This window comes from Gnatocerus cornutus, chromosome 7 (genome assembly GCF_029298725.1).
Source record: "Gnatocerus cornutus isolate USDA-ARS CGAHR chromosome 7, icGnaCorn1.1, whole genome shotgun sequence".
NCBI lineage: Eukaryota > Metazoa > Arthropoda > Insecta > Coleoptera > Tenebrionidae > Gnatocerus > Gnatocerus cornutus.
In genome coordinates, this window is record NC_142239.1 from 569436 (window position 1) to 584018 (window position 14583).

Below are 14583 nucleotides of genomic sequence, written 5' to 3' on the forward strand. Positions count from 1 at the left end.
TGGTTTCTAACAGATTGCATAGACTTACCATATGGTGCATTAACCATTAGTTTCCAGAAATCTTTTTCAAAATCATTTTTCGCCTTCTGTCTTTGTTCAGTATTAAATTTTACATATGGTGCTATGAAATTTGACTGAGTAAATTTTATACCTCTGTGAACCTTTGTTATTCTAATACCTAAACTTTTGTAAAGTTTTAATGTTTTGTAATGAATTATATAATTTTTCTTATCATAGAAATGACAAAGTAGTTTTTCTACTTTTCCGCCCGGGGGAATTTTATTTTCCGGAGCCAAAGGCAAGTCATTGAATTTGTTATGAATAGCCAAGTCTACAGGTAATGCTAAATCGACTTCTAAAACATAACCGGTATCACTATCTGATAACAGTATACCATCAACATTTTTAATTTCATCACAAGTCAACCATTTAAAGTTTTTTTCTGGTTCTCTCTGAGATAAAGCCCATCCATATAGATTATTAGCATCTATATAGATAATCTGAGTATTTTCATCTGCCTGCGAATACCTGTTACTACACTGTGAAATACCTCCTCTAATTCCGTTTTCAAAAAACAAATACATTTCATAATCAGTTAATAATTCCAACTTCACTGAAGTATATTTGAGCATACAGTCCCAAGCTAACCCCGGAGTTGTATAATACCAAACAGGATCCAGTCCATAACTCTTTTCTAAACATAAATCTCTAAAATTTTCAAATACATCAGTTAATAGCAAAACATCTAGTTTTAAGTATAAATCATGCCATTCACCCAAGTTTTCAATTTTAAAATATTTCCATACTTTCACTGCATGTTTGAATTCTTCTTGAGAAATTCCTTCTTTTGTGAGCGAAGAATAAAATTTATCTATTGATGGAAGTTTTGTTTCAGAAAATTCCTTTTCTAATTATCTTGCTTTTTTCTTTCCTAAATAACACATCTAATTCATGATTTGAAAAGTATTTAATTATTTCTCTCAACTGACTTGATTCCAGGTTAGATGACAAATTGTCTAGGCTACTTGCTAAAAATCTAAATGAATCGATAAATCTCAGTTCGATATATCCATTATCATCCATTCTTAAAATTTTACTGAAAGAAATATATTTCTCTTCGTTATTAGGTATTAATTTCAATTGACTTTTATCTTCTCCTAGATTTTTTATAAACAAATGACAATCGTAAGCGCTTAAATTATGAAACAAAATTGGAATAAACAATGGTTGTCTATATTTCAAATTGTATTTTCTACAAGCAGCTCCTCTATATTTTCCAGTGTAGTGATCATGATCTCTTACTTTTGGGTTTTCTATAGAAAAAAGATAACAAATTTTTGTTTTTTTATATTCTTCTAGTTCGATATCTTTTATGGGTTTATTTTCTTTTAATAACTTGTATATTGTTCTGGCATATTCAGTTATTCTTTTTATAAAACATTTATCACTTTCCTCTCCTCTGTAAATTTCCAATGGGTTACCAATATTATTATAAGCACTCTTAATGTATAATCCATAACCACAGGGAATATGAAATTGTGTTTTATGAGTATATGATGATTCAGGATTTGGTTCGCATGTATGAATAGGTTTCAGAATAGATTCAAAATCAGAATAAATTACATTCTTTGAATATTTTTAAATTTTAATATATTATCTTCAGGCATGTTCGGAACACATGGTTCATTACTAAAGCACACATTTTGATGTTTCTTTAAAGCATCTTCAGTTCTAGTGGAGTAGTTTAAACATCTTCTACAGAAATGTTTTTTGTTTCTATTTACTTCCAACTGATCATTCAACAATCGACTCAAATTCTTGATCCAACAATAATGATTTTTGTCTTTATTTCCAAAGTATAGTAAGTCGATATTCATTTCATATATTTGCTTATTAGTATGATACAAAGGATAAAATATTTGTTCTTCGTAACTAAACACGGTAACATTAATTTTATTATGTGATTCAAATTTAGGTATGTCCTGGATTTTGACAGGAATTTAATTCATTTATATATTCCGGCTTATTATAATGATTCAGTCTATCTACGTGTTCTTTTGCTTGATGTAAACATGATATTACGCTGTACATAAAGCATTTATTATCGTTGTTTTTAACATTAACGCAAGCTTTTTTATCTTTAATCCACTTGGGTAATTCTACATATGAATTTCCGCTTAACGGTGTATATTTGTTTATATTAATGCGCAAATAATTTATATTTTTCACAGTCCATCCAGATCCCTTATCTTGCAATTCATCACATCTTGATATAAATAAATCCTTTTGTTCATCCCAATATTCCTCCAGATCATCTTGTTCTCTTAGTATAACATTTGGTAACTGAAATTTATGTATCATTATAAAGTCTTCATTTTCCAGTTTCATAAACTCGCATTCCATCTCTAAATTGATTTTAATATTTTTATGGAGATTTAAAGCATTTATAACTACTTTAATAGCCTTTTCTTTTATCATATCCATATATGTTTCTATATCTATACCTTCTTCTAGATTATTATGCTGATAGGTTAATAATCTTCCTTTAAAAGCAACCTGAACTAAAATAAAATCTGGCTCTGGATTATGTCTTGCTTTATGCAACTGCATTCGACTTTCCTTAATATATTTTCCACATTCATCACACTTGATCTTTTTTACTCTTTCTTTTTTCGGTTTAGAAAATATGCCATCATTAAACGGAAAGCTCTTTTTGTTTTCTCTTGTTATTTTTAATTGCTCTTCAGCATGAATAATCTCGTTTACCAATTCTGCCTTATTGTATCTTTTAATGTATCTTATACCTAAAGATTTTGCCATATTACGTAATTCAAGCAAACGACGACTATTCAAATCATGTTTTAATTTATGCAAATGTATTCGAGTTTCCTCGATATATGTTCCACATATATCACATTTGATCTTCTTTACTCTATTTTTTTTTGGTTTAGCAAATATATCGTCATCAAACTGAAATGTTTTTAGGTTCTTTTTGTTTTCTTTCTCTTTATGTAGCTGCATTCGGGTGCTTTTGATATATTTTCCACATATGTCACACTCGATTTTCTTAACTCTCTTTTCCTTTGGTTTAGCAAATAAATCATCAAATGCTTCGCTCATTATTTTGTTTTCGTTTTTTATTTTCTCATGTAATCGCTCTTCAGCTTTAATAATAGCTTTAATCAAGTCTGCTTTATTATATTTTCTAATATATTTGATGTCTAATGATTTTGCAATATTAAACAGATCAGATAAACGTAGATTACTCAAGTTCCTTCGTTCCATTTATTATAGAAAAAAATCTAACAAACAATTTTTAGCAAATAAATAAATTCAATCCATTTTTATGCAAATCTGTTTTTATATGCCTTTTAAAATTAGTTCTAGTGTAATATCTACCACAAACACATACCAAACGAGTAGAATTAACTGCTTTTTTACATTGTTTACATGTTTTTTCATATTTATTTTTATAGTTATAAAAATCACCTGGACATTTTGGTTCTAAACAAACCGAGCAACGACTAGTCATTTATTAGAAAATTTATTCATCAAAGACTTCAAGATTAGGAAAGTGTATTTTAAGAAAACCTAATTTTGCCAAGTTTAACATATTGTTTTCATACATTTTAAATGGATTATGCATATTTTTAAATACTAATCGTTCAAAGTCATTATTTGGTTTGCTTCTCATATCGTTAAACTTTTTTTGAAACAGTTGCCATGCTTCTTGGTCATCGTTATGTAAGCGATTCATTTAATTTATTACATTTTTTTTCACAAGAAATTATCCATAAACAGTGAGTGCTAAAACACACTGTCCCTGTTTAGGTAAAATTGTGAGAAGCCTCGAGATTCAAAAAATATGTGTTGTATATGGAGGTGATCAATTTAATGTTTATTTAATTAATTGTCGAAAAAAATAATACTTGTAATCAATCAAATTACATATGAAGAAATAGAGTAGATGGAATGAATGAATATATACAAAATGATTAAAAATTTTAAAGAATTAATAATGATGTTGAATAACAATAAGGCAAAAAAAGTTATGAAATATTATTTTAATTAAAAGAGTTGGTAGATAAATAGGAAAATTACGGTAACGAATATAATCTTTTAAAGCAATATAAAATTAATCCTAATCCATTAAACCAGTTTGAGTTTATAAATACAAATAACTAGTCCTATAAAATTAATTTGAGTACGTGGTTTACCGATCTATGGTTTCCGTTATTCAAAAGAAAAATATAATAATAACAAATGATCTTTTATGCTTTATACAATATGGAATTTCAGTGGAGGATAGCTATCTCCCACTGAATTTACACGATATTAAGAAAGATTTAAAGAAAATTTTAGGAAATTATAAAATACAATACCAAATAATAAATTATGATAATATTAAAAATGAATTATCATATTATAAAAAAAAATAATAACAAAAGATATTATATAGGTTTCACCAAATAATTTAAAAAAAACAATAAGGATTTTATTGGGTGTTCGTAATTTTAAATCCCTAATTATATAAAAATTATTAAATACAAATACAAAAACAGCTCAAGAAATTAGAGAATACTATAATATTACTTTGGAAGAAATATTTTATTCATATTTGGAATACACTAAAGACTTTTATTTGAATATAGAAAAATCACTCCATAAAGAGAATCAGATAAAGCAAATTGAAACGATAATCTGAAATTAAGAGAGATTGTCATGTTTTTTAGTCCGCATAAATCTAAGTGTGGGAAAGACATGTTTTCATGATAATTTAATCGATGATGACAACGTAAACAGATAACTCATCTTTTGATAACAAAAATTTTTGGACTGCAGATGTAAGGATCATTTTTAATGTATTTTGACACGCTGAATTCAAATCTGTGCTCAGTTTTTCTCCATCAAGTATAGATTTTGAAATAGCATATGATTGTTGACCCCTCGTGATTGGTCGCGGGTCTCTGTCAAACTGAAAATATATTCAGAAATGGCAAGTAGAAAGTGTATGTTGTGAGTATGTTTTGCGTGGCTGTGATAATTATAACCTAAACCTACCTACCCAGTGTCATTTGTATCCAAACATTCCCTAATGTAAATTCTGAAAATTCTTGGATGTAAGTTGCTGTAGGTACCATCGGTGCCCTTTAAAAACTGGTACAGCAAAAATTTGTTTGCTGTAAATGTTGCTTTACAATTATTGTCAATTTATTTGTCAGCGTCGGTTGATTTGTCACATCCAGTAAATGTCAGCATGCCGAGACTAAATAACATTCAAAAAGAGACAATCGCAGTGCGTTTAAGGGATGGGGTTTCAATTCGTCAAATTAGCAATGAATTAGGTGTGAGTAAGAGTACGGTTTTGCTTGCAAAAAAAAATTAATGAGTACGGGAGCATCGTCAGAAAAGCAGGTTCCGCAAGACCGCGAGTTACCACTCCCCAGGACGATCTGCAGCTAACGAATTATCTAAGAGAAAATTCTTTTGAAAGCGTCATATCTGCTAGACAAGCAACTCTTTTTCCGGCATCTTTGAAAACCGCCCGTAAACGAGTGCGTGAAACTGAACTACGGAATCGATGTGCGGCAAACAAAATATTTTTAACGGAAGAAAATAAAGCACAAAGAATACTGTTTGCTCAACAATATGTTAATGAACCGCAAGACATGTGGGACAGAGTAATATTTTCTGATGAAAAAACTTTTCAATCGTGTAATAATGGACACATCAGGGTTTATAGACCTGATGGGATGAGATATAATGAGAGATATGTGCACGACTACAGTAAATCAGGTCGATTTTCCGTTAACGTATGGGGTTGGATTAGTGGCATGGGTCCTGGAGTCTGCCTAATAATAGAAGAACGACTTAATGCGGCTGTTTACCGAAACATTTTGCGAGATGTAATGCTCCCATCGGTGCTACCAGTATTTGATAATGTTGAAAATTTTATATTCCAGCACGTTGGTGTTGATTTACTATTTTAAAATATATTTTTTCAATGTGTTATTGTAGGACATCTGTCCGGTCCACAAAGCTCGGATAGTAAATGAATATTTAGAAGAACAAGGCGTAAATGTTTTACCTTGGGCGGCCAAGGCGAAAATGTTTGGGCACGTATGAGAAAGGTCATTTATACCAACGATTTTCGTCCAAGAAATGGAGACGAACTTCGTCAGAGTATTGTTCAGTTTTGGGAAAGCATTACTCCCCAATTTACAGCGCACCTAGTTTCTTCTATGCCCCGCCGTCTCCAGAGTGTAATAGACAGCAACGGCGCTATGACCAAATATTAGTTCAGTTGCTTTAAATACTCATAAATGCTTAATTTGTTATTTTTCGAATTACTCTGTGTTTTACAATTATTTATTCAGAAAAACAATTTGACAAGTTGTCATCTAACGTCATGGCAGTTATAACCTAATTTAATAATTCTCACAAAACCCAGGTTAACACGATACAAATTTTCAATTTTTGACACTAATCAGTTGTCAATTCGTACCAGTTTTTAAAGGGCACCGATGGTACGTTCTTTTTGGGAAAATCTTGTGAGAAATTACTGGATGACAAGTGCGAAGTCAAATAATAAACGTTTTTATAAACTGAATATAGGTAGGTATGCCCCTTTAATTATTCTATTAATTGCTATCATGTTTTGGGCGTGAAAACAACGTTTCTTCTTTTACGACATTGGAAAACGATACACTATACCACGTGGCTGTTCAGATGTTTCATTTATTTTAATTTTCGACACAACCGTTAAAAATTACCGAAAAGCAGACGACTTATATTTAACTTATAAACTTATAATACTATTAATAAATAACAAGACATTTTATTACTTACCAGCAGCTTTAACAATTAACACCAAACCAAAACTGAAACGACTGAAACTGTCAATCATCTGTCAACGCAGAACGCAGCGGAACGGACAAAACTGAATTATCGACCGAAAGAGCGTCGCGCGCCATCCTGGTCTAGATGGCGCTAAGCATATTACCGTTTCAAGACCGACTCTATCCGTATAAGAGGCCTGTTCGCTCCCTATTAAAACGGGTTCCCGTCTAGCAAGCCATGGACGTGCGGATTGTGGCGTCACCTACCTGCTAATTCGAATAACTAAATTGTCAAATCTCCGCTGTCAATCATTTTCCGATTCGTAATTCATCGTTTTGGTGTCTTTAAGTTCCTCTTTTGTGGTTACCAGCATTTCTCATCTAACAAACCAACCCTCTCTTGCGTTCTCCTGCCCACGGACTTGCTTTGTCTTCGTTACTTCGTGTTCAGGACTCCACTTGACCTTGATGCCGCAGTTTAGAAGAAACGGTGGGTGCTGTGCGGTGTGCGTCTCGTTCATTTTCATTTAGGGGGGTTGTTGATCGAGTACGTCGCCTTTTTTTCACTTTGGCTAACGCGGTTTTAACTATTGAGATCGAATTTCTTTGATCTCCATGGCATGGCTGCACCCGACTACCTTCCGCGGATTGTTTCTTATTAGACGGCACCACTTTATGAAACGGTTGCGTTATATTGTAGAAAATCTCATGTATCCGTCGATTACTACCCCAAAATCTTCGCGGAGTCCCGCGCAGAGGGTTCTGTTGTTACTTCCGCACCGATAAGGGCTGTCAGACTTTCTCTTCGAACCCGCTTCACGCGCCTGGCGTAGAGAGTCATCATGCGTTCCCAATATTAGCGTAAAAGTGCCTATTTTCGATAAACAGTGTAACTACTGGCGTAATTGACAAATCAACATAACCTATTTGTCTTGTTAGTGCATTGACTTTAACTAAATAACCTAGATGGTGCAAAGTACCCGCCATGATGTTCCTACTCACCAGCCATATTGGAAATAGTGGATTCAAATTTTTAGACAACCCGCAATTCTCAAGAGTAATGTTTTACTCTAAGTTGAAATAAACCACCGAAAATAGTTTGAAGAAACATGCAAAATTTAATAAATTATGACTAAAGTTGTATACCAAACAACCAAAATAATAAACAAGAGCTTTAATTAGAAAATGCTAGGTTCTATTTGACCAGTTTAAAAATTTTCGAAACTTATCATTATCACTCCTACATTTTTAAATATTTTTATACAATATAAAAACTACAGACCATTTAGTATTTACACTTATTATTATTAGATTACAATAAATTAGGAACTAGTTTATCAAAAATCACTGGAAATTCTACGGCAGCAAAGAAAAGAAAACAGACTATTTAACTTGACTTTTTACAAATAAATTTTTATTATAAAACTCATTATTTTAATAAATAACGATGCTTGTCAACTTGTGTTAATGACGTCGTCGAAAAAACATCTTAGATAAATTAAAATTACATCTTTTTTGCTTTTCAAAATGTAAAACGGATTTTGCAATATAGGCAACATTTGATACACCGGTGTACCAGATTTATATCATTGCATACACAAATGCTATTTCCAAGATGGCCCATGCCAGGAACACGGATTTCTACCACCACCACCGGCTTTTCACCGTCTAGGTATATTATAACACGTCACTGCGTTACTGACAATGACTGTCCCAGTAGTAGGGGAAAATTTCACAAGACGGCGCCACAATCCGCACTTTTTGACAGGAACTTCTAAAAGGCCCGAGCGGACAGGCCTCTTAAGGATATAGTCGGCCTTGATCGTTTTTATTATAAAAATGTGTAATCACAAAATAAAAAAACCTCAAATTTAGTAAGTTGTGTAACAAAAACAAATTATACTTATACCGTTCGCAGGGTTACTACGAAACAATAATGACATTATTGGTTGCCTACCGTTGAATACAACAAACAATTTCTATAACGGGAAAAACGAGTTCTAGCGTATTTTTGAGGGATGTTTATAGACCATACCAACGCTCGAGCATCGGCCGTCTTCTATTTAATGAAAACGCTCAAAAGTCAAAATGCGTTATTCGTTATTAAATTTAAACGCTGGACGATCGAGCGTAATAAATAAATTTAGATACAATTGTTATAATTTGTTATAATTAAATTTGGACAAAGACCTCATGAGCGTCCACACAGTGGACTAGTGCGTAGCATGCGAAGCAAATTTATTTTTTTTAATTAATAAGAAAATTAGCATAAACGTAATACATTCAATCCGAAACCGTTTGTATAAAATCCATTATAGGCGTGCTGATAAAACAGAACCGTGTTAGCCCGGAAGTTTAAGCGTCGCACTTTAAACATGTGCGCTCATTTGTTGCGTGTTCAAATCTTGATAAAGCGCAAAATCTTTTTCATAGCGATAGAATATATTCTAGTTGTAAAATAAAATTCGCTCCGCATGCTACGCACTAGTCCACTGTGTGGACGCTCATGAGGGCTTCGCCTGAATTTCAAAACGAATCAAAAAATTCCAAAAAATTTTAAAGGGCCTTATGTTTAGTCACAGCATAGACAATTAAGCTAGGTTTAACGATCTGTGAGTCGCAGACAGGAAGACTTTATTCTCTTTTTGTCTGCTAGATGGCAGATTTTTATTAACTAATATTAACAATGTGCATAATCGTAGATGGGAAGCATAATACTTGGTTCATCTATTTTGAGGTATTTAAAAACAAGAGCTCTTATTTGTCTAATATTTTTACCAGTCGCCATTCCGACCGGTGAATTTTTCGCATGCGCCAATGTATTGGTCTAGAAGTAAATACATTTTGGGGTGACTCAAAACAAGGAATTCTGGTAAGGTTTTTTTTGGGTGCTTTTAACATAATTAGGTTTGATTTTGGATGATTTACAACAGTTTTCTCATATGTCCAATTTCTGATGGGCTATTGATTTACAAGAAAAGAAACTTTAGAGTATTTTTTGCTCACATTAAAAACTATGATTTTTGAAGGATTTTATGTCTTTTTCGGTTGTTAACTTTTGGGAAAACATAAATTTTTAGGATCCTGCCTTGTTTTGTAGGGCGCCAAATATACCTCTTTGATTTGGTAATGTTTTTACTTTTTTTTGCATGCGCCAACTGGTCTGGTCCAGAAATACAAAGCCATTTGGAATGTCTAAAAACAACGGATTTGGAAAGTTTTTCAGAGTGCTCTTGAGATGATTTTGCATTATTTTGGGAGATTTTAACGGTTTTTTCATGTGACCAATTTTTGGTGGTCTACAGATATTTGGGTACTTTTGGAGTGGATAAAAATTAATGCCTTTTTTGGTTGTTGACTTTTGAGCAAACAGCTAAATTTGTAGGATTCTGTCCTGTTTTTTAACACGCCAAATGCCCTGGTCCAGAAATAGAAAGCCATTTTGGGGTGTTTAAAAACAAGGCATTTTCTAAGTTTTTTGGAACGTTTTTGGTTGTCTACTTTTGGAAAAACACTAAATTTGTAGAATTCTACCCCGTTTTTTCGTGTGCCCAATTTTTGGTGGTCTACAGATATTTGGGTACTTTTGGGGTGCATAAAAATTAATGCTTTTTAAAGGGTTTTAGCCCTTTTTTGGTTGTTTGCTTTTAGGCAAACAGTTAAATTTGTAGGATTTTGCCGTGATTTTTAAGACGCCAAATGCCGTGGTCCAGAAGTAACATTTTATAGTCTACTGTTAAAATAATATTTCTGCTAAATTATAGCTAAGAAATGGTTTGAAAATGCTTTTCCCTAAAGTGAAAAGAATCGCTGTATAATTTTCTGATATGTTAATAAAAGTTTAAACATTATTTCTGCGAAATTTAATTGAAATAATCGTAAAATGTTCATGCAAGCGCTGTCTACAGGGCGATTGTGACGTCATCATTCTGTTCGGCTAGAGAGATGCGGCCACCGTATATACTCGATTCACCGTGGACGCTCATGAGGTCTTTGTCCAAATTATAACAATTGTATCTAAATTTATTTTATCGAAACATGAACATTAAGATGTATCTAATACCTTTGTATGCTTACGTGTAAAGTACATCATAATAGTGATGATACAAATAATTCATAATAGCATAGTTACTGTTTCATAATAGCATAGTTACCGTTTCATAATAACACAGTTGCCATTAATCCATAATATTCAACGTTTTTATGCAAACGAAAGCAACTCCAAAGACCAAAATTAAAAACATTCTGAAGATCTGCATTTATTTATATTAATTCTAACATAAAATATCTTGGATAATGCTTTTCTCGCTGTTTCATCGCGTTCAAAACTTCCGTCAAAAATTGGAAATTTGCAGAACTGTTGAGTGGTAACATTGCCACCTTCGTACATGTTTCGATAAAGCTTTGTATTTACTACGGATATTAAGTAATTCATAAAAAACTCGGACGTTAACAAGTAACGTCCTCGTTCATTATAAATTACTTAATATCCTTCTCAAATAAATAGCTATATTACGCTCGATCGTCCAGCGTTTAAATTTAATAACGAATAACGCATTTTGACTTTTTCATTAAACAGAAGACGGCCGATGCTCGAGCGTTGGTATGGTCCAAGATAGATAGAAGACTGGTACGCCAACTCGGTAGCCATTTTGTGTCGTAATTTTGGGCCCAGGTCAAACACTCGCTAGGATAGTGTAGGACTGTCATCGTACTGACAATTGTCAATTAACTGTCAATCTTAAACTGAAAGCCGTTACCTCAACCCGTAACCCAACCGTTACTAATAAAAGACACAGTTTTTCAGTTCTCTGTACGGTGATTTTGTGTTTAAACATTAAACAAGAACCATTAACCTTTTCACTGCGCAATGTTTTTTGGAAAATTTTTTGTAACTCTGCGCGGTTTGTCAGCTCCTGCGTTAATATACGTTCCGAGCAGTTGATCGCTGTTTTGCCTTGGCGTTTATTAACGTCTTGAGCACTGGGCCGATTAACTAGTTTTACAAATGTTCATAGAGATTTTAATTTTCCACAAAGTCAATATATTAACAAGGTAACATTGAGATGAGAGCTGATTATTATGGTGATATTACCTGGCCCTTAGTTCGGACCTACTTTTAAACTGCGTGGATAAAAAAATGTATGGAATAGATTTCAAATGAATTTTAGTCGTAGACGGATATATACTTTCTGAGCAGGGAACGGTAAAAAAAATGTATTTAAAAAAATTAAAGCTATTGTGACTGTGTTTGTTTTGAGCAGTTGACCATTGCAATCAATGCGAATATATCCGTTCGGAGCAGTTTGAGCGAAATATTATTTTGTGGATTTTTCCGGGCCGAGCAGTGTAAAGGTTAAAAATGAAGAAGTGCGTCATTTGTGGACACGTTAAACTTTTAAGGGCCCCACAAACCTCGTTCTTGGACGACGTGTTTGAACGACGGTTTCAACGGTCGGAAAAACCGAGGTCTGTGGGTAAAACTGTCGGTCAACACGGCGGTTTTTGCCCACAGACCTCGGTTTTTCCGACCGTTTCGTTCCAACCGTCGAAACCGTCGTTCAAACACGTCGTGCAAGAACGAGGTTTGTGGGGCCCTTTAAACAGTGATGTTTCTATTTTTAGAGTTCCTTCGGTAATATACACCTACATATTTATTTGAAAAATTACTCCTTAATCAACATGAAGATCAGTACAAAATTTTCTTAACCTCAAAATCACAAATTGACAATTACCTGACAGTCCTTCGCTAGAGTGTCGCCATCTATGTGAGGTTTTATCTGGACCCAAAAATACGACACATTTTTACAGTAGGGAGTTGACGTACCAGTCTTATATGTATCTTGGTATGGTCTATAAACATCCCTCAAAAATACCCTAGAACTCGTTTTTCCCGTTATAGAAATTGTTTGTTGTATTCAACGGTAGGCAACCAATAATGTCATTATTGTTTTGTAGTAACGGTGCGAACGGTATAAGTATAATTTGTTTTTGTTACACAACTTACTAAATTTGAGGCTTTTTATTTTGTGATTACACATTTTTATAATAAAAACGATCAAGGCCGACTATATCCTTAAGAGGCCTGTCCGCTCGGGCCTTTTAGAAGTTCCTGTCAAAAAGTGCGGATTGTGGCGCCGTCTTGTGATATTTTCCCCTACTACTGGGACAGTCATTGTCACTAACGCAGTGACATGTTACACTTTTCCAAGTTGAGACTCGTTATTATGGCCCTGCAATAACGGTTACCGCTAACATTATCAGTGGTTTCAAGGTTGTAAAGAACCCTGCCATAAATTATTTCCTAGGTAGTCCGAGAGATCTCAAACCAGGAAGGGCTGCTGACATTTTCTAATTTTTTTCTGATTTATTTTTAAAATTTAGCAAATGTAATAAATCCTAACACTACTTAGTAAAATTGGTACATATATTTAAAAAAAAATAAAAGAAAATATTTAGGGTTTAGTGTCACGGATAGCTTTGGCACCAAATGCAAGTTTTGTGTCCGGTGCGGTTCTGGTCGAACCCTACTGATGACCTGCAACCGCACTTTATGGTCTGCATTGTGAAGAAATTTAACTTTTACACAAAGAAGCACCCTCATAAAAACGAGTCTCAAATTGGAAAAGTATATAATATACCTAGACGGTGAAAAGCCGGTGGTGGGGGTAGAAATCCGTGTTCCTGGCATGGGCCATCTTGGAAATAGCATTTGTGTATGCAATGATATAAATCTGGTACACCGTTGTATCAAATGTTGCCTATATTGCAAAATCCGTTTTACATTTTGAAAAGCAAAAAAGATGTAATTTTAATTTATCTAAGATGTTTTTTCGACGACGTCATTAACACAAGTTGACAAGCATCGTTATTTATTAAAATAATGAGTTTTATAATAAAAATTTATTTGTAAAAAGTCAAGTTAAATAGTCTGTTTTCTTTTCTTTGCTGCCGTAGAATTTCCAGTGATTTTTGATAAACTAGTTCCTAATTTATTGTAATCTAATAATAATAAGTGTAAATACTAAATGGTCTGTAGTTTTTATATTGTATAAAAATATTTAAAAATGTAGGAGTGATAATGATAAGTTTCGAAAATTTTTAAACTGGTCAAATAGAACCTAGCATTTTCTAATTAAAGCTCTTGTTTATTATTTTGGTTGTTTGGTATACAACTTTAGTCATAATTTATTAAATTTTGCATGTTTCTTCAAACTATTTTCGGTGGTTTATTTCAACTTAGAGTAAAACATAAGTCTTGAGAATTGCGGGTTGTCTAAAAATTTGAATCCACTATTTCCAATATGGCTGGTGAGTAGGAACATCATGGCGGGTACTTTGCACCATCTAGGTTATTTAGTTAAAGTCAATGCACTAACGAGACAAATAGGTTATGTTGATTTGTCAATTACGCCAGTAGTTACACTGTTTATCGAAAATAGGCACTTTTACGCTAATATTGGGAACGCATGATGACTCTCTACGCCAGGCGCGTGAAGCGGGTTCGAAGAGAAAGTCTGACAGCCCTTATCGGTGCGGAAGTAACAACAGAACCCTCTGCGCGGGACTCCGCGAAGATTTTGGGGTAGTAATCGACGGATACATGAGATTTTCTACAATATAACGCAACCGTTTCACAAAGTGGTGCCGTCTAATAAGAAACAATCCGCGGAAGGTAGTCGGGTGCAGCCATGCCATGGAGATCAAAGAAATTCGATCTCAATAGTTAAAACCGCGTTAGCCA

General features: G+C 33.3%; 1 protein-coding gene and 1 pseudogene across 1 annotated transcript; one reads left to right on the forward strand and one right to left on the reverse strand.

Annotated features, from left to right (window-relative positions):
* Positions 1 to 375: 375 nt before the first annotated feature.
* On the reverse strand, positions 376 to 6980 carry LOC148170571 (uncharacterized; annotated as a pseudogene).
* On the forward strand, positions 5258 to 14463 carry LOC148170572 (uncharacterized). Its single transcript, XM_088041343.1, has 4 exons — positions 5258 to 5351; positions 5416 to 5966; positions 6019 to 6120; positions 14329 to 14463. Exons 1-4 carry the CDS (start codon positions 5258 to 5260, stop codon positions 14461 to 14463), a joined length of 882 nt encoding a protein of 293 aa, XP_087897469.1.
* The last annotated feature ends 120 nt before the right edge of the window (positions 14464 to 14583 follow it).